The sequence below is a fragment of the Sardina pilchardus genome, chromosome 5, assembly GCF_963854185.1.
Source record: "Sardina pilchardus chromosome 5, fSarPil1.1, whole genome shotgun sequence".
NCBI lineage: Eukaryota > Metazoa > Chordata > Actinopteri > Clupeiformes > Clupeidae > Sardina > Sardina pilchardus.
The window spans coordinates 11,989,953-12,010,655 of record NC_084998.1 but is presented as its reverse complement, the minus strand read 5'-3'; the positions used below and the strand labels follow the sequence as shown (position 1 = coordinate 12,010,655).

General features: G+C 42.6%; 1 protein-coding gene across 3 annotated transcripts; it reads left to right on the top strand.

Annotated features, from left to right (window-relative positions):
- The first annotated feature begins 502 nt into the window (after positions 1–502).
- Positions 503–19,299, top strand: LOC134080182 (prolyl 4-hydroxylase subunit alpha-2-like). Of its 3 annotated transcripts, XM_062536475.1 has the most exons (16): positions 503–638; positions 3,900–3,994; positions 4,777–4,873; positions 5,229–5,380; positions 6,164–6,301; positions 7,993–8,232; positions 10,965–11,164; positions 11,702–11,878; positions 12,008–12,078; positions 12,974–13,073; positions 13,415–13,468; positions 14,579–14,602; positions 14,724–14,789; positions 15,655–15,723; positions 16,393–16,489; positions 17,747–19,299. In XM_062536475.1, the coding sequence occupies exons 2-16, from the start codon at positions 3,913–3,915 to the stop codon at positions 17,815–17,817; spliced, it is 1,638 nt and encodes a 545-aa protein (XP_062392459.1). In that variant the 5' UTR covers positions 503–638; positions 3,900–3,912; the 3' UTR covers positions 17,818–19,299. The 3 variants fall into 3 exon arrangements, with proteins under 3 accessions (XP_062392459.1, XP_062392460.1, XP_062392461.1); XM_062536476.1 differs by lacking the exon at positions 14,579–14,602; XM_062536477.1 differs by lacking the exon at positions 14,724–14,789 and having other exon boundaries at positions 14,579–14,638.
- The last annotated feature ends 1,404 nt before the right edge of the window (positions 19,300–20,703 follow it).

Sequence of the window (20,703 nt, the reverse complement as noted above, 5' to 3'; positions counted from 1 at the left end):
CCTTAGGATGAAAGCGGACCACAGCCCATGGTTTTCGAAATGTAAACGTGCAAACCAGCATGGCGTGAATTACCGTAATTCTGCAAAGATGTTTGCAAACATGAGTGAAACATTGTAAATGACGTCAGATAGCCTATTTTAAGTTGATATTATGCACTGGCTGAAACGTAGGACAACTGTATTCTATTCACATGTTCTGCATCTCGGTTCCTTCAGACAAACCAGTTTGTAGGCAATCCACACAGGACCACGAAACCGTGACGAACATTTGCAGTCAGGGATCAAAGAAAAATGACAATGTTGTACAATATCAGTAGCCGAAATGTGTGGTATGCGTATGCGACCACGGACTCAATTGCCTTCCTGCACTCTTCAAAAGAAAGCAAGTGTGGCTGCTGACCGACGTTCACGTGAGGCTACGTGATTCAAGTCGAACATGTAATGTCGATGGCAATACGTGGGTATGTTGAGAATGTAAGTGCGCGTTTATTAGCTGAGTAGTGTCCCAGTTCGGTACGTGGCAGGGGGAAAATTCAGTGAGCTTCTCGAAATTTCAGATCGGGGAATTTGTATCCTAGGTACTACTGCATGCACAGAATTCACAAGAAACATTTGTTGCAGAGCCCAGGTTTTGTATGGTAAGACATATAATTTTTCTGAATGTTGCAACATTGTTGCTCTCTTGCGAGTCCTTTATGATACGTTGTAACATGTTTCTGGGTAGTCAACATAGTCAACAACTTTTTAACGGAGTAGTCTGTGACTTAGTAGCCTAGTCTCCATCAAGGTGGCCTATGTATACTGTAATATAATGTAGGCTAATAGGCCCGTACACAAACCTCGTCTGTAAAGTTATATCTGTTAGCTGCTTTTCCAGGGCTCGGATAAGCTAAAATCACAGCGATGTCGATACTGAAGACGGCGGTACGAACCATGCTCTCCCCTTGTTGCCCGTGATGTGAAGTTGGAGGTTAGGATTTAGACACAAATCACGTCATCAGATAAAATGCTTACTTGTACAGTAGGCTATGTCAGTGTAATATAGACCAGTTAACATCCACTAAATGCTTGAAATAGCCACATTCTAACCAATTGTATGTAGGCCTATAATACCGTTATTACCGTTTAATTGAACGGCCAGTTGTTATCCTCATTAGGCATGGAACTGTTTGGACAATTTGGAGAGGAAACTGATGGGAAATGAAATATTTTCGTGGTAGCGGACACGTCTACGTGTACCTTTATGTTCACACCGTTAGCTGTCAGTAGCCTAATATATCTTATGAGGCCTGAGGTAGCTGGAGGGGTTAGGGCATACTTTGCCTATTCAAGGCATTTGATTTCTTTATGAAAGTAAGGTAGGCTACATGTTTTGTGTGTTTATTGGTGGCAAGTGAGGGTCATTTGCTGCCCCCAGTTAGTACATTCCTGTTAAGGACAATTCAACCAACCAAATGTGCCCTCATGGATGGGAAATGCTGTAAAGTTAATTGTTAATTATGCAAACATGTTAATACACCCATATATTTGGTTGGATAGGCTTTACTACATTTGCATAACTGACATTCACTCAGGTTCAGTTGTCCATTATTCTAAGACCAGCACCAAAATCCACTGAAGCAAATAATGCGTCCAGCATTTAGGTCAGCTATGTAATTCCTTCAGTCACTGCTATTATGGTCATCCACAGAGATTAAATGGGGGGTTTATTATTTCATATTTTCTTTCTTAGTCTTTTTTTTACAATTCTTAGTTTAATATGGTTTAACTTGTCTTCGAATTAATCTTGTATGCCTCTTTACCTGAATTTATTTTATTTCCATTCTTCTAGTTTTTGTTTTTTTATCCTGATTCTGGGCTTTTCTTTTATCATGTGTGTACAAATAACTATCTCTGTGCCTTACCTGTGGAACACTTTGAGTCAACTCCTGTTGTTTTTAAATGTGCTACATACAAATAAAGTGACTTGATTTGAGGGCTCTCCAAAATGTAGTGGGGCTTTTTGAATTTTCAGAGAGCTTTTGTAGAATTTGTAGTAGATAACTCTCAGTCTTGAGAATTTTTCAGATGTTTCAGTACCTTCAGATTAGGAGCTTTATACAGAAGACATTCAGCTAATTTCCTGATAAGCCCATTAAGACACAGTATGACTGGCCAGGAGGGTGCTTCATATTGGTGGCTACACATTAGTGAGATTCCCCCTTGACTGTGAAGTTTGAGTGTAATGAAAAGCTCTGTAAAATGTAGCTTGTGACATTTTGTTGTTGTATGGAGTTGTGTGGACTTTGGTTGCCCTAATTTATGCACACCAGATGTCCTTATTAAAATGGTTTTCAATCATACATGGCCAATTTGGCAAGTTGTTATCCAAGTTGTTCTTGGATAAAGCAATTGATGAAACTGATGGTAATTTGTGTCAGCGTTATTCTCTTGCCATGTGGCCCTATGTTGCAAGATGTATATTGTATACAATAGATAAGATATTTTTTCATCATGCTTGAAGGAAAAAAAGTTATGTAGGCCTATATCAATACCACCCATAAGGGTACATGGATTTTTTTAAAGGGTACTTGGGTTCTTTAAAGCTATAATGTTTTATATTAGGGCACCAAAATAATAACCTATTTTGATTACTAGAATAATGAATTTCAATGGGGCTCTATACAAGGTAATTAGTCAGAGAACTTCCAGATGTTTCACCATTCATTGCCTATACATGAGGCTGATGAAACTGACAGGGGTGTGTGACATAATGGTTGAGAATGGTAAAACAAAAGAATGTTTACCCTCTGCAAGTGTAATCACTGGCACGTGTGTCTCTGATCGAACAGCTGTGCTATACTTTTACAAGTGTGCTGTTAATCCTTAATTGGCGGCAGAGCAAAGCTATGGCTAGCAGGGAGGTGAAAGTGAAGAGTATGTCGGTGGGGTGAGCTGAAGCATGCTGCTAAGTACACAGACACGCACACAGACTCTGAAGTAAACAGTCATCACACCAGAACGAACTGGAGCAGCTGCAGCCGCTGTGCTGCCTGACTGCTCTCTGACATACAGTCAGCCTGTCCCAGAGCAAATGGGCCAATCGGGACATAGTGCCAATCAGCTCCACACCACATTGTGTCAATGGGTTTGGTCAGCAAACGGGCACACTTAAATTAGGATGATGATAGAGATGTTACTACAACACTGATGTTACTACAACACTGAGAAGTACTTTTCCGTCTAGCTAGAACATCCAGGTTTTCTTCACGTGTTGGAATGTTGCTTAGTCATGTCAGGGGGAACGCGTGGGAGTAATACACTGTTCAGACTCCACTTTCCAAGGAGCCACGTTTACTGAAGGAAGCACAGAGCCTCACTCCACCACAAACTAATAGCCCCTCTCAGTCTGCGAGAGCGATGAGCAAGAAGGCCCCCCCCAGACTGCTCCCACCCACACACACAGGCGCACACGCATGCACACGTACGCACACTTGCACACACACACACACACACACACACACACACACACACACACACACATAGCAGACCAGCTGTTTAAAGACAACTCCAGACTTAGTTCCGTTATGGAACTTCTATGGTCTAGCACATGATGTCATGAATTGAAGGAGGGCATTAGTTTGAGAGAGGAGGAATTGACTTCATCCTGTGTATTCCTAGGGCACATGTTTGTGAATATGCTTAGCAACTGCAGATTCATTTTCAATATGATTCCTGTACACATTCCAGTGTGAGATGCCCGTTTGTGTCCAACCCTCTGGCTAGCTGCAGCATGTCACAGATCAACATCCACCCAGTTGGGAATCCCACTTGTCTGGGATGTGGAGTTGGCACACTTGATTGAAATGATTTCTGTGTTATCTCACTCTTCTCCTCTCTATCTTTTTCTCTCTTTGCAGATACAGCCAAAAAATGCAGTCGTGTTCCGCCATCTTGGTTTTCGTCCTGTGTTGTCTTTGTCAGACGACTGATGCTGAGGTGTTCACCTCCATCGGTAAAGTTATATGTACACCCTTGAGTGTTTTTGTCATGCCATGACTTACAAAAAATGTGCTTGTGTTGTTTGACTTTTTCACTGCTAGTTGTTTGTCTTGGAATGACACCGGTTTCTTACTTGCTCCAACTTGTTCTTAATCCACTCAGCAGTGAACAAGAATTAAACAGCACAAGTATTTTTTTTTTTTTTTTTTTTTTTGCTATGTGTTATCATGACATGACTTGAAAGGAAATTGCAACAATGGCCAGTTCAAATTTCAGCTGACACTGTCCTGAAATGACCTTAGCTTTTATGCTTTCACAAACAGGCGTGCACATACACACCCAAATTGTATAAATAACTTGTTTGGCAGAAGAAAACACATTTTTTAAATGACTTTTCAAATGCTAGTGTTTACAAACTGAGGCTTACCTCCAAATATTTCACAGTTCTTTTACCTCTTTGGCTCAAGTTATTCACAGTTGGTTTAGTGGGAAGGGTGATTGTATACAATCACAAATCTGCTGTTATGGATAGAGCGAGAATGCAGAACAAAAGTGATTGCCATTAGTCACAGTGGTTTGTGAAAAGCTATCCAGGACAAGAGGCAACGCTGGATCGGCTGGGGATGAGGTTTGCTGTCGTGTTACTGTCATATTTGTACTACGCCCCCTGAAGACCTTCAGTGTAACCGTTCTGCAGATGCAGGTTGCACTGCAGCCATTAGGCTGCAGGCCAGACAGTTGGAATAGATCCCTATCTACATTCTTTCATTGGCTGTTCCCCACCCCTTCCCACAGGGCAAATGACAGACCTGATCTTCACAGAGAGGGAGTTGGTCCAGTCCTTGAAAGAGTACATCAAAGCGGAGGAGTCCAAACTTGCAGCTGTCAAAAGGTACAGACGCAGTGTGAACATGTGAGCCCCATTTAGACTTGCCTGTGGATGTGGGGTCAGATCATTAAAGCACAGCTGTCTTGTTGTTGTTGAGGCCTCTCACTTGACATGGTACCACGGTCATTCAGTGTTTTCGAACCTTGATCACAAATGTATCTTGTTTCCATAATATAGCCAGCCTATTGAATGGGCATACAATGAAACTAATTGTTTGGACACCGTATAGTTCAATTGGAGGCTCATTTTAAGGCCATGTAATTAAGTTAAGAGAAGAAATCAAGGGTGGAATCCACATTTATATACTGTAACTGAATGAAAACGGATAAATGGATCAACTGGTTGCTCTTGGTTTTAGTTGGGCGAGTAAACTGGATGCCCTGACGCGAGCCTCCACATCCGACCCTGAGGGCTTTCTGTCTCACCCTGTGAATGCCTACAAGCTAATGAAGAGACTGAACACAGAGTGGTCTGCACTGGAGAGCCTAGTGCTTGAGGACCCCTCTGATGGTAAATACACACCTCTATGTTGATGGTTTAAGTTTTGTTTATGATGCTTTGTCCACAGACACAATCATCATAAAATGTCATAAAACAATAACCAAACATATTCAAACCACGACTCTGGAGAATTAATTAGTTATATACAAGGTGAGCAGATTAGTCTTCAAGCAATTTTTGAAAATCCCCAAACTACCGCTAGAACAAAGCATTTAGCACAGACGAAAAGAGTCTTGACTGTGACCTGTTTGGGTTGATGTAAGGCCGACAAACCCTTATCAGCGGACTACAGTGGGCGAAAGGGAGAATAAAGATAGATTATAGAATTAAGATAACAAGACTCAGAATCAGTATGTGTTCCGTTGGCCAGGGTGAGGGATTTGAATTTACTTCTGGCTGTGACAGAAACCACTGAATAATACCTACGGTAATGGAGGAGTTACAGTTTTAGTCAGGGTCAATGAAGATAACCCGAAGATGGAGACTGATATGTTGGGGAATAGCTGGATTAGCCAGGAATACCAGAAGCTCAGTTGTTTAGGAAGGAGACAGATGTTTACATGGCAACCAGATGGTCTGGTCCAGTCTCTGTCTTTCCATTCATCTGTCATCTTTGTCACAACTGTCGTACTCGAACAAACTCTGCTATGGCTGTTTATGTTATTATGTTACTGTTTTAGAAAAGAAAAAACATTTGAAGAATATCAGAATAAACAACAGATGTGTAAACTTGCTTCTCTCTCTCTTTCTCTCTTTCTCTTTCCCTCTCTCTCTCCCTCTCACATAATCCAGGCTTCATCTCCAATATTTCGGTGCACAGACAGTACTTCCCTGATGAGGAGGACGAGAAGGGCGCGGCCAAAGCTCTGATGCGTCTGCAGGACACGTACAAACTGGACTCGGAGAGTTTCTCCAAAGGCAAACTGCCTGGTGAGCATGAGTCACTGTCAGGAAGGCATGCAAGGATGCCTCTCTACAGCCAATTTATCAGGCCCTTTGGGGTAATGGAAATACTGTCTGTGATGAAAACAGGCCTCCTGATATCTCTCTCTCTCTCTCTCTCTCTCTTCTCTCTCTCTGTTTTCCTGAGTGCCACATCAGAGATGTTTTTCTTCTTACCTTCTCTCTTCTCATGTTTATTCCATATCTAGACCAGTCTCAACACAGCACAGTCTTTTGTACCCATCAGAGCATGCATGGATGCATGGTGCAAGACCATGTTCAGAAAATCATATAAAATATCCTGTATTTAGCTTGCACATGCTGTTTCTGTTTCCTCATACTTACACCTGACTTGTTATTTTGTTGTGGAACAAGACTCCAGGACTCTGAGGAAGATGCATTAAGTATCGAAACGTTAGTCCAGGGCTATTCAACTTCAGTACCAAGAGGGCCGGAGGGAAAAATCACTGGGTTTTCAGGGGCCGCATAAAATAAGACGCCGCAAAATAATTGTATCCAACAATATTTGACAAAATCAGAGTAAGATTCAGTTCAATTCAATTGAATTTTATACACTGGCATAGAAACTAAGAACATAGCCTATTATCCATATCCATAAAATAAATCTTCTCAGACAGGTGATAGGCTGCCACACAAACTACGTATACAAGTATTTGAAAACACCCAGGCTAACCATAGTATTTCATACCTGATGTCTGATAGCTGCCATATCATGCATCAGTGGGAAAAATTGCAGTGTTGATTTAACTAGCCTACTTCAAGATAATTAGGTTCATAAGTGTTTCAAACACACACAGTAGCCTACAGCGCCAATCTCTCAAATATACTTAGCATTGAATTTAAAGAAAAAGTAATGCCAGCTCTGCCTCTGTTTATCTATTTCACGATTTCTTACCGCCAAAGATTCTAAACTTCGAGCCTGCGCAAATCACAAACAATAACATTCCCACGAGTGGAGTGAAGATGGCTCTGTCTAAAGAAACGTCTAATTGACAAGGAGAATCGTTCATTTTACCCTCTGCAACAAGTACGAGACTTTCATGTTTATTGTGCAACGAATCCATCGCTGTAAAGAAGGAATATAAAGTCAAGAGGCAATTCTCTACAAACCACAGCTCCTTCACTAACTTTCCCGAGGGCTCGGAGGAACGGAGACCGGGTATGATTGTAACATTTTTGATTTGCGCACGCTCAAGGTTTAGAATCTTTGGCGGTAAGAAATCGTAATTTAATCAACATTTAATGATAACATTTAAAACTAGTTACACATTTGGAAATGTCAGTTTGTGTAGTGATGTGCTGTGTTCTCTGAGTGAAGATAACTGGAAGAATTAGTCTGGCCAATAGGGGCGGGCCGACAGTGCGCTACTCGCCAATCATATGAAGATCTATGCACACCCGTCAAAGCGAGCTCATTCTCATGACGAGACACGCGGGCCACAGGAAATTTGAAGCGGGCCACATCTGGCCCGCGGGCCGCTAGTTGAATAGGCCTGCGTTAGTCCCTTGTGCACCTTAATTAAAACCCAGTTTAAGTTCATCTGTGCTGCTCCGAGTTTTTACTCTCAGTATAAGACCCACTTGTGTTTGAGAAGGCTAGTTGAAAGGCTCAGGCGCTGAATTGTCAACATAACGTTTGGGCTGTCTGGTGTCCCCAGGTGGGCGGTACAACACTCACCTGACGGTGGACGACTGCTACGACATGGGCAAGACGGCGTACAACGAGGTGGACTACTACCACGCCGTGCTGTGGATGCAGCAGGCCCTCAGGCAGGTGGACGCTGGCGAGGAGGCCGACGTGCCCAAGAGCGACATCCTGGACTATCTGAGCTACTCCGTGTACCAGATGGGGGACCTGCCCCGAGCCATCGAGCTCACCCGACGCCTGGTGTCCATGGGTAATCAATCAATCAATCAATCGATCAAATATGAAAAAAAAAAAATGCAATGCAGTGTGCAGAACAGTAAGCACCAGTATAGGAAAATATTATGTCAAATGAAAAGTGACTAGCATTGCACAGCAGAGAAATTATTGTAAATACAGTAAAACTTTGCATTAAATAATAAGAATGGTGAAATAGAAAGGTAAACATATAACAGATAAAAGAGAACATTGAATGACAGAAAATTAGATTTTCTCAGTATCTGCTTAGGGAAAAATGTCCGTTCTTTAGCAATGTTTCTGACGTGGTAAAATACATCTTTTGGGACATGGTAGATATGTCAGTCTTGTCTTTGTTTAGATGCAGCAAGTTATGAGACATCCACATCAATTCATCAGTGGGGCTGGTGTCATGTGGTGATAGGGAACTGTACTGTTTTGCATCATTTGCATAGCTATGAAAGTTAAGCCTGTTGATGTTGCCTAATGATGTGTCCCAAAGGCAGCATGTAGAAGCTGGATAGTACGGTGCCAAGAATGAGTCCTGGAGGGACCCCGTATGGTGTGAACGCCAAGAGAGAGATGACATCTCTACCAATCAGATTGGTGTTGAACCAGTGTACTGTAGGACTGAGCCAGGAATGGCAACCCAGATCGTTCAGCCTGTTAAAGGATGCTGTGGTCATCTGTGTGAAGCATGGAACTCAGGTCTAAAAGTAGAATCGAAAGTTTGCTCTCATCCATGCTCATTCTAATGTCATACCTTGACCAAAGCTGTCTCTCTGCTATGATGGGGGCGAAAACCAGACCGTAAATCCTGTGGACATCTAAGTAGTTGAGAGACCAGTGCCATTTTATTTAAAATGGCACTGGTTTTATTTAAATCCTTGACAACAAAACATTTACTCTATCCTGGCTATCACCAGACCAAACTCAATCTTTTGAGATTGAACCTTAGTCTGGGGAGTCTGCGACGTATTTATACTGCACGGCTTGATCAATGGGCATAGTTCAAATGACTCGGTCTGCGTGTATACTCTTTCAACCAATCAGACCAACGACCTGGGTGCACCAGGTGGATAAGCCAGTTTGTGATTGGTCCCCACAAATTTGTAATGGAAGCAGTAGAGATAAATGTGTTTTTTTTAGGAGAGGTTAGAGATCGGCCTGAATATGTTTAAAATTAGAGGATTCAGAATGCTCTTCTTTGAGAATTCCCATGACCGCTCTTTTTAGTTCCTGAGGGAAGATGCCAGAGAGTAAAGAATGGTTCAGTCACCAGCCCTTTGTCCTCTAGGCAACTAAACACAGTCTTACTGAACATAGTGGGAATGGGACCTAAGCAACTAAACACAGTCTTACTGAACGTAGTGGGAATGGGATCAACTTAGCAGATGGAGAACATCAGTTGCATAATTTTTCAGAGCAACAAGATATAGGAAGTCTCTTTACTTATCTTTTGTTGGCACATGTTCCTTTCTGTTGTGAAAATAAATGAAAACAGATTTTGACTGATGATGATGCAATCCTAAATGTACGATGGAAAAAGATAGCGTTGCACAATTCTCTAGTGTGTGTGCACTCTATTTCTCTTTTATTGCGTTTATGCACCTCTGGGTATTATTAAGAAGCAAATAAAAACACTGGAACTGTAGGTATATTGCTCAACGGGATTTTTTTTTTAACTGTTTTATTGTTCTTTGGTAATGTCATAATTGTAGTTGTGCTAGGAAGGTTTTTTGTCTGTAATGTGTTGACAAAAAACCTCTGGTTTAGTGAGGACATATGAAAGAGCTACGTGCCGAACGTGCCTCCTGTACCTCATTCTCCCTCCACTGCTGCGGACAGCTGATGTGTGTGTGTGTGTGTGTGTGTGTGTGTGTGTGTGTGTGTGTGTGTGTGTGTGTGTGTGTGTGTGTGTGTGTGTGTGTGTGTGTGTGTGTGTGTGTGTGTGTGTGTGTGTGTGTGTGTGTGTGTGTGTGTAGTGTGGTCACTGTCCTGGAAGCAGTTGCTATCGCGGAGATAGATTTGAGCTTTTTAGCTATTCAGCCTTTCTTGGTCTGTGTTGTACCCCTGTGACTTACTCCATATGCTTAAACCTGCTTCTCAGTTTCACTGCCAGTGGTAGGAGGATGTCCGGCTTGTTGGCTCTCTGCTGTATATTTCATGGTGGTTTTTCATATGATTTCACACACACACACACACACACACACACACACACACACACACACACACACACACACACACACACACACACACACTTTATACTGGTCTTGGTGGTGAACTGCACTCTCTCAGCCGTGCTCTAGTTGAAAGCTGTAATTATGTGGTCTGGCTTTAGGCTGGGTTAGACGGTGTCTGACCAATGCCCAGTGTTTACCATAACAAACGACAACACCAAGGACACTTTTTTTGTCAATGTGTCCATTTCAATGCATAATGGTTTCCTCTCCACAGCTCTGAAGGAGGAACCACACTAAGCCTCAACATACCAGGGGTGCATTCTTTTTTAGCTCGTGTCCGAGCTCTGTAAATGCAATCATCATTTTGATTGCTTTAGCAGATTTTCCCTTACCTATGCAAGTGAGCCACTGAGAAAAGGTGTCTAGTGTCTCAGATGACCCATACTGCTGATGAGGCATTATGCTTTGAGAGCATTAGCATACCAGCTGAGTGAGACATTGCTAGTCTAACTTTCAATTACTAAAATGTTTATTCACTGTGACCGTCCGTTCTGCGCACTTACAGATCCTGGCCACCAGAGGGCAGGCAGCAACCTGCGCTACTTTGAGAAGCTGCTGGCCAAGGAGCTGAGTGAGACGGCCGAGACGACTAAGGCGCCGGCCTCTGAGCAGCCCATCCAGCTGGACACGTATGAGCGTCCGCGTGACTACCTGCCCGAGAGAGAGATCTATGAGGGCCTGTGCAGGGGAGAGGGAGTTAAAATGGTGAGATGGAAGGCTATTCTCTCTGTTGATTTGCATTTTGACCATTGGTTATGGTTATTCATGGGTTATATTCTAAACACATTACCTTTATGTGGAGATGAAGCTTTTCAATATTAAAGTCAATTGAAAGAAAATATGTCAAAGTAACTTGTACACACTGAGTTGAATATTTTTATCAAGCAGTGGGACCTGTCTAGTATGATAGCTCCCGTTGTTACTGTGCAGTAAGGCAAGAGGACACTCTATGCTGAAGCTTTTCAAAGGAAATGAAATGTGTGTGAATCTGAGTGAGATTAAGCTGTGCATTAGTTCCCTTATCTGGGGAGCTTCTCCCTTTCTCAGAAATCCATTGAATCCATTGGCAAGCGTCTGATCCAGTTCTGGCAGACAGTCCCACCACACCAGGGGCCAAGTCTGCTGCATCAGTCAGTGTCCACCCTGTGATTCCCAGCACCGCTACAGCCCAGATCTGGCCCAGATCTGCGCCAGAACCCAGCCTCAACCCCCTCTGCTTTTCTCCCTCCTATCTCTCCTCAGACGGAGAGGAAACGTAGCCGCCTGTTCTGCCGCTACCACGACGGGAACAGGAACCCCAGGCTGCTGTTCAAGCCCATGCTGGAGGAGGATGAGTGGGACAGCCCCCACATCGTGCGGTACCTCAACGCGCTCTCCCACGAGGAGATCGAGAAGATCAAGGAAATCGCCAAGCCCAGGGTGAGAGCTAAAACATGGATATCGCATTTCAGTCTGGATTGTCAGGAAGGGAGGAATTAGAACAACGTGATTTGTTTATGGAATGGAATGGAATTTATTGCATTGAAAGAACAACATATTTTTCAACAGCTGGCAAGGGCCACCGTGAGAGACCCCAAAACCGGCATTCTGACCACGGCCAGTTACAGAGTATCAAAAAGGTGAGTGAAACAGTGACGTTGACGGTGTAGTTGATTGTGTTTGGATTTGTGTTTGTTTGTTTGTTTCATTATGGTATTGTATTGTAAGCATTCATCAAGGCTGAATAATACCGAATAATACACATATTGATGGAATAGTGCCTCAGTCGCCACAAGGTGGCGCCAAACTCATAAAGACCTGCAGGATCTGCAAAGGTTGAAGATAACACCAGAGCATGAGACTACATTTTTTCCCCTCGCTTGACGGTGAGAGTTGGGCTAGAATGAAGTCCCAGACTATCACATACAATTAGGGCCTAATGCCTTGTAAGAAATCTCCGACAGGCAAAAAATATTTTATGTGTCCACACATAGAAAATGGACTCGTTGACAAATTGATACACATTTGGGCTTTTTTGCCTTTATTCATAGTGAAGAGAGTGACAGTCACAGGAAGCAAGTGGGAGAGAGAGATTGGGTGGGACTCGGAAATGACTGCAGGTCGGACTCGAACCTGGGTCCCCGTGGGCACTCGGAATCATTATGGCATGAGTGCTGTAGCCTGTTGCGCCACAACGCCCCCCAAATTGTGATTGTATTTCATTTCTGTGCACAGAAATAATAGGATTACTTGCTGACTCACTTTCATTTCCATTGTGATAATCAGAAGCACAAAACCCATTGCCATTGACAGCGGCCATTTTATACATTTATCAGACGTCAGCAAGGCCAGATCTTGACACTTGTAACCACCTGTATACGCGTCCATTCTTTATGTGTGGACATGTGATTTGTTTACACTTGTAGGCGATCTCTTGTTCGCCATTTTGGCCCCAATTGAATGCAATACCAGACATTGATGTAGAAAAGCTAGAGTGAGTGGATCTATGACTCAGGATGTATGACTCATTCACAGTGCTTGGCTAGAGGGAGAAGAGGACCCGGTCATTGAACGTGTCAATCAGAGAATAGAGGACATCACAGGCCTCACAGTGAAGACTGCAGAGTTGCTTCAGGTATGACACCACCACATAGGGTGCCTCTCATTCGTGTTTTATACATCCTCCCTTCCTTCCTCGGTCCTCGTCCTCACTGAACTAGATAGGGCGGAGCATCGAGGATTGAGGAGGGATGTTGAGAGGCACCCATAGTCTCACAGATAGCAAATGATGTTTAGGTAGATGCTAACCTTTTGTTTTGTGAATGAGTTCAGAGTCTCAAGTTGTGTTAGGGTCGGAGGATGTGTGTGTGTGTGTGTGTGTGTGTGTGTGTGTGTGTGTGTGCGCATGTATTTGTGTGTGTGTGTGTTTGTTTGATTGTTTGAGTGGACGCTTACATGGCTGTGTTCTGTGGGCAGGTGGCTAACTATGGCGTAGGAGGACAGTACGAACCTCACTTTGACTTCTCAAGAGTAAGTAGTGGTCTTACATCAGCTTGGCAGTTCTTAGTCCATGTGCTTGTCATTTTGTAAGATGTAGTGCAACATACAGTTTTGTTCCCCCATATCCCTTTTATTTGCATGCATTAGACCAACATAGTCCAAATTGTCATGATTAGTATGGGAGAGTTATAACATTTGTAATTGAACCTGCCATTTATTTTGTGTACTGTACCATTTCAGCTGACTGTGTGAATACATTTGCTGCCAATACATAGAATATCTAGTGTATACGGAACATCTTTGTTATACTATGTAGTATGTGAGAACAGGCTGTTGTTTTTCTCCTCACTTTCTCAAAAGAATACCAGTACTTTGGACTTGCCCAGTGTTCACTGTTCCAGAGGGATGCGGACGGGAACAGCAGTGTCCAGAGTTAAAAAAAACTGTAGAGCTCTCTTGCCATGCACATGACGTATAAGTCTCATGTGACATGGACTCTGCTCTCAGTTATTACTTCTATAGTGTAGCTCTAGAGTGTCTTGACAGGGAAGCTACACCAGCGCCGGACACGTATAGCTGAAGCGTTCCGTTAGCGTAGCGTCTGCTGCAACAATTAGCTTCCACTATAATCAGCGGCGCGTACTGTACGTTTCAGAAAAAAATAGACTAATTTTCTATAATTGATTTACGGACGCGAACGGAGCACTTCAGTTACGCGCCTAGTGTAGCTTCTCTGTGAGTTCCCAGACAGTGTCAGACGTAACACATACTTGAATGGAACACTTCATGTGTTCAACACACAGGGGTCACATCCTTACTGTGTATAAGGTGTAAGGTGTATAAGGTATCTGGTGAACATCATAAGATTACCCTTCCCACCACTAAGAAGTTGTCCAATAACTCCCTGACATTCAATGTACATGTATAATGTTAATGTTCATTTGACCTGCTTAGCTAGACATTTCAAGCATTTTGAGCAACTACCCAGATGGTACTTGTCTATGGGTCTGAATTGGGCCAAAACTCCCACAGTCAACTGCTTGTTAGATTTAATACTCTCTGCTGTGGATTGAGTCCTGCAGTTCTGCAGTGCATTCTCCATTGTAAAGTCACCACTCACCAACATCTGTATTTTGACAGCGCCCTTTTGACAGCAACCTCAAGGTTGACGGAAATAGACTTGCCACCTATCTGAACTACGTAAGTACACGCGCGTGCCATCACGCGCGCATTTAAATGATAAGGCTTCAACATCTGTCTTTGCTCTCAAATTTTATCTTCATAGAAAGATGAGCCTGATGCATTCAAAACATTAGGCACTGGAAATCGTGTGGCTACATTTTTAAATTATGTAAGTATAAGTATGCGTTTGTGGTATTACAGCCTTGATGGTGGACAGTGCGAAGCCCACCATTTGGCATTGTAATGTATATGACTTGATGCACAAACTCCCTTTCAATAATGGACTTCAGTTGATTGACATGTCTGCTGCAACTTACCTATTCAACAGACAGCTTTGCAGCATCGTTTTCATACTTATTTACAGAATACAGTATTTGGGAGGGGAGAGGGATCGGAGTGCAGTAATGCTAAACTGGTGAAACCTTTGAACACTTGCACCATTTCCCCAGTGCATAGTCCTGTTCTGTGTCAGTCAATTTCAGTGCTATATTGTGGAGAGTCGTGTACCATCTAACATGCTGGTTAATGTGAAATATGCAGGGGCAACAGGACAACCAGAGTCTAAACCCACACACAGCTTAATGATTACGAACTAGAACATTACAGATGGGTGTAAATATCCATATATTGTTTTTTTTAGACTGCACATCTTTAACATGTCACAAAGAATGAATAAACTGTCCCCTGCAGATTTTTGCCAAATATATATTTGCATTCCAGGGGCAATTGCTCTAATCTACATGGAGGACGGCATAATGCTTTTACTCTGGCTGCTTTTTCTGCATCACATGGCATCTCTCCTCTTTTGTCTCTTTTGTCGTCTCATTCTTTTCCCCATCTCCATTTGCTTCATGTGTTGCATTACTGTTTGTGTGTCTGAGGGATGCATGTTTTTTTCTTGTGCGCCTGAGTCCCTTTTTGAAGCCGGTAAGGCAGAGAGGATCATGATGACGGTGTAGATCTCCGTAGCATCTCCGTTGTTGTGTCTGGGCATTTGTGCTGTCTGTTCACTGGTCTTTTGTCCCCTGTGCCAGATGACGGATGTGGACGCGGGAGGCGCGACAGTGTTCCCTGACTTTGGTGCCGTCATCTGGCCCCGGAAGGTGAGACTTACGCAATAATTATCTCCTTGCCGTGCTCTCTTCTCTTTGGTCTGCTCCACGAGTACATCCTTAAACTCCAACTGGTTCAGAACTCTGCCGCCCGCATCATCACCAGGATCCCATCCACTAATCACATCACACCTGTTCTGCAACAGCTCCACTGGCTTCCAGTCAAATTTCGTATGGACTTTAAGATTCTGCTCCATACCTTCAAGACAGGGCTGTACGCTTAGCATCAGGAACATTGACTCACTCTCCACTTTTAAGTCACATATAAAAACCCACCTTTTTAAACAGGCCTACTCCCTTTAACATTATTTTTATGATCTAGTATGTTATTATTATTATTGTTATTATTTGTTGTTTTTATATTGACTGTTGTTGTAAGATGTCCTTGAGTGCCATGAAAGGCGCCCCAAATAAAATGTATTATTATTATTATCATTATTATGCTTCTGGGGCTCCCTGCCCCTGCTGTTGTAATACAGTATAACGCAACAGCATACCCATTTAAGCTTAGGTTCCCATTTAGAGTGCTCCGTCAACGCAGCTCTGTTCATTGAAAAACCCTTTTGCAGGCTTATTCACCAGAGGTCAGTGGTAAGTACTGACATGTTGTCTGTATTCCTCTCTGACTGACACTTCATCACCGTCTGTGTTTATCTGCAGGGAACGGCAGTGTTTTGGTATAACCTGTTCCGAAGTGGTGAAGGAGACTATCGAACCAGACATGCGGCATGCCCTGTATTAGTGGGAAGCAAATGGGGTAAGAGCTTTGTTTCATGTCTCTCTGCAGTCAAGACAAGTCAAGTGTGTTTATATGCTGTAGCTAGCACATTTCATTCATAAAGGTCATTCAGTGTACCCTGGAAATCCAGAGTTCTTGCGAGAGCACAATTTGAATTGTGTCGCCAAGATACTGTGGCCACGAGCAGTGATGTTACGTTTACCCCAACTATCTGTGGTAACCAAAAAAGGTGTGGGCGAGCTAAACTGATGACGACAGCGCTACAACTTTTGTTTTTGGTCGTAGTGTTATCCGATTGCGTCGAAGTCCAGAATCAGTCAGAGTAAACATTGGTCGTAGTGTTATCCAATTGCGTGCAGTGAGATCTTCAAATGCATGCTTGGTGCCGCCCCTCGAATTGGGCCATTTTCATTATTTGTGGCCAGACCCTTAATCTGAAAGATTCCAGGGTCTGGTTTACTACCAGCCTACATTCAGTGTGCTTTATACAAACAAAAGAAGTTCCTTTTTCTTTCGAACAAGCAAGGGTTACTTTTGCTCTAGAAAAGTACAGTAAATTCAACTGATGCGACTACTAAAACTATAGACCTACAGTACTGTATCTCCCTTCTTCCCTTCTTGTCAAAGTTTCTTGAGAAAGTGTTGTTCTAGCAAGTTTCTGATTTCCTCTGAGGACAACCTACCACACCCTAAGCAGTCTGGTTTAATGCTACCAAACGGCTCTTTTGTCTGTGACTGAAGCCTTGACAGTAGCTTGGCCTAGGATGCTCTGTCATCAGTTTTCAGTTTTACTTGACTTATTCACAGCCTTTGATGCAGTGAGCCATGACATTCTCCTCTGCTGTATTCATTAGCTTGGTTGGCATCTCACCTTGAATGACGCTCATTCATAGTGTCTTGGCAAAGACAGGTATCAGAGTATCTTGACCTCACCACACGTGTGGCACAGGGAACAGCACTAGAGCCTCTCCTGTTCTCTCATTGCACCACTTCATTGGGTGAGATCCAATTATCCTATGGATTTGCCCATATTGCTTTGCGGATGATACTCTACTTAACTTGTCATTCCCACCTGATGTATTTATGTTCGGATTTCTGCATACCTCAGGGATGTTTCAGTCTGGATTAAATATCGACACTTTCATCTTAATCTCCCAAAACTGAGCTTTTTGATGTCCCCAACTAATATAACTATTCAGAGCATACAGTATCAACCCAGAGTTGTTTTGTATGTTGTGAGTGTGTCATGTGGCTTTCATCATTTTCTGTCCACAGTGTCAAACAAGTGGATCCATGAGAGGGGCCAGGAGTTCAGAAGACCATGTGGCTTATCAGAGGGCGACTGAGCTCAGATGTTCACACACACACACACACACACACACACACACACACACAATACAGACACACATACACACAAGCACAAATACACATGCCGATACACAGACTTTTCACCTTAAATGCCTGTTATAAAATGCACCACTCCAGGCGCTTCTGGATGTCGTCAGACCAGACCAGAGACATCGTGGAGACAGACCCATGGCAGCCCCATACTAGGGTCACACCAAACCAACCCCAAACATTAGCCATAGATTCTGCACCTGTGCAACATGCATTATGCAAATGTGTGTACATCTAAAACATAAACAAGATGCTTGCTTACCTTTGCTTTTCACACTACTCTTGCTCTCCATAGACAGTTTTGTAATATAGTTGCTACGTAACTTGGGTTATTGAGGGCATGTCTAAAATGAACCTGCGAATGGCACTGCTATTTTCAGCCCCAGGCCGTTTGGCTATGGAAGAAGGAAAGAGGCAGAGGCGAAAAGGGAGAAATTTCAATTAAGGTGAAACCACATTATCAGATCTAGCCATCCAGAACTAAAACGCTAACTACCAGGGTTATATATCCAGAGAGGAATGTCCGATTATAACACTACACTTCTTGACAACTGGTAGGCAAGCTGAACAGCCCAGCAGGTGCTCTTAAAACCCAACATTTCTGGCGCAGGTAGAGCATCCAGAAATATGCTGACAGACATCCAGTGATGCCCAACGTTTCAACTTGGTCCACAGATGCATATGACTGTGGACACTGAAACTGTCTGGTGTCTGTTGGTTTGGTGTGTCCAGCCTTAAGGCCAGACAGTGACTGTGTTTACATGCACTTCAGTATCCCGGTTATGGTCAGATTGAAGTGTCCTGGGTTTTTGTTTGCGCGTATAAACATCATATTATCCCGATTTCAGAACCCCAGATAAACCCATGTCTCGGATTTGAGAAATTTGGCTGTGCTAGCTGGAGTACTACGGGAAAAAAACTGTTATACTGCTCCCAGTATCCCAGTTTCTCATGCAAACTAGCGGGACTGTGCTAATGGAATTTTGTTGTTGGTTAATAACCAGGTTTCTCTGTGTTCATGTAAACAGCATTATCCTGAATATGATAAAAAGAAAAATGTGGATGAACTGAATGGGGATGGGGATACTGAAGTGCGTGTAAACTCAGTCACTAGTAGACTACGGTGAGGGCTTGGCTCCGCTGCATTCCAGGTGTTGACCAAAAGAAGCTTGACTGCCATCTGGGAACTGTGGCATCAAGGAATTCTTTTTCTAAAATTGTTTTCATTCAACTTTTTTTCTCTCTTATTTTTCTAAATCTTAACAATTATTCAATCTTGTAAATGATTTTTACCAACATGCTGCATTCATCAAACGATGAATCAACCCATGTCAAGTGTTTTTATTTATACATGCATAAATTATTCTGCTGTTCATTTGTGCTTTTGGTGAAAAGTAACAGTGCACACAATAAACAGTCCTGACCTTGTTTTAAAACTCATTTCTCAGGTCTCTTTTTTATATTCATTCCCAACTTTCTGAAATGACATTACATTGAGCAGACATTTTTGTCCAAAGTGCTTACATATGTCAACTATATTACATTGCTATTTGGGGTTAAGTGCCTTGCTCAAGGGCACAATGTGGAAGCTGGGATTTGAACTCACAACTTTCAGGCTACTGCACACTAGCCCAGCTCCTTAACCACAGTAACACCGCTTCAAATCAATGTGCAACAACTGACATTAAAAGCGTTTAGTCATGGTGTCCGTGTCTAATGCATAGAGACATATTAGGGAAACACCCTTGAGATTGCTGATCTGATATTAGTAATTCTGATGCTAATCAAGATGAATGTTCAAGTCAATACATGACAGTATTCAAAGTGTAATTGAGCCCATATTCATGTACGCCCAAGGACTTCAACCGTGAATACCATGACCATGAATTAAGCCAAAAAGTACTAGGTAGAAATGAGAGCATTACAAATGAAGTTGCATTGAAGTATTGAAATATCAATAAGCATGGCAGAATCACATACAGAACGCGTAGGCTACCACTCAATAGATGTCATCGTGACGCTGCTGTCTCTGTTTGGGCTCCGTTTGCTGACTACTGTAGCAACTATTAGATATCTGTGTTGCAGACTGTGCTGCAGAAAGAAAATAAAGTGCGAGTGACCTGATTGAGGTGAATTAAATTTATTGCCACTTTAAATTCGGATCGGCCGTTGAAATGATTGGGGATGGAACTTACTCCCTCAGGCTCTATATTACACCACCACTGCTTTGGTCGTGCTCTAGATTATGATACCAGCCCAGGAGTTGGCAACAACAACAACAGCATGTCTTGTTTAAGCTGAGTGAACACTGCAAGTCAGAACGAAGTAGGCCACAAAATGAACCATAGGTCAACTTAAGTTAATATGAAGCTAACCACTATGTAAACCATTTAGTTGCGATATATACCTTAGTCATGGTTACCCTACATATTAATTAGGCTACAGGCCTATTCATCTCAGTTCTCGGTCATCAGTACATTTGTATGTAGCCTTTGGGTGTCTTGATTTAATTCTTCATTAAAGTGTTATTTACTGTTACTCTTTTGGTCACATAAATTCAAAATAGAACAGAAGAAGAAGAACTATATCTAAATGCTCAACTCAGATTTATTCGTAGTCCATCAACGAGTGCAGGCAAGTTACAGTATACCTCTCAACAAAATTATGGATAGTTTTTCTACAACAGATGTTACTGTAACACACAACATTTCAAACCTTAGTAACCTCTGCTTCTGCAATGGTATCAGTTCAAAAACAATACATCTCATCTGATAATAATAATAATAAAAAACAATTGAATAATTGGCACACAGATGATTTATGTTGGTTATGGG

What these genes read in the sequence shown, in the direction of transcription:
- LOC134080182 (XM_062536475.1), top strand. Translation starts at nt 3,913, where the DNA reads ATGCAGTCGTGTTCCGCCATCTTGGTTTTCGTCCTGTGTTGTCTTTGT. An exon ending in CTCACTTTGACTTCTCAAGA is followed by an intron (nt 13,469 to 14,578) that starts GTAAGTAGTGGT and finishes GTATTTTGACAG; the next exon opens with CGCCCTTTTGACAGCAACCT. An exon ending in CTTTTGACAGCAACCTCAAG is followed by an intron (nt 14,603 to 14,723) that starts GTTGACGGAAAT and finishes TTATCTTCATAG; the next exon opens with AAAGATGAGCCTGATGCATT.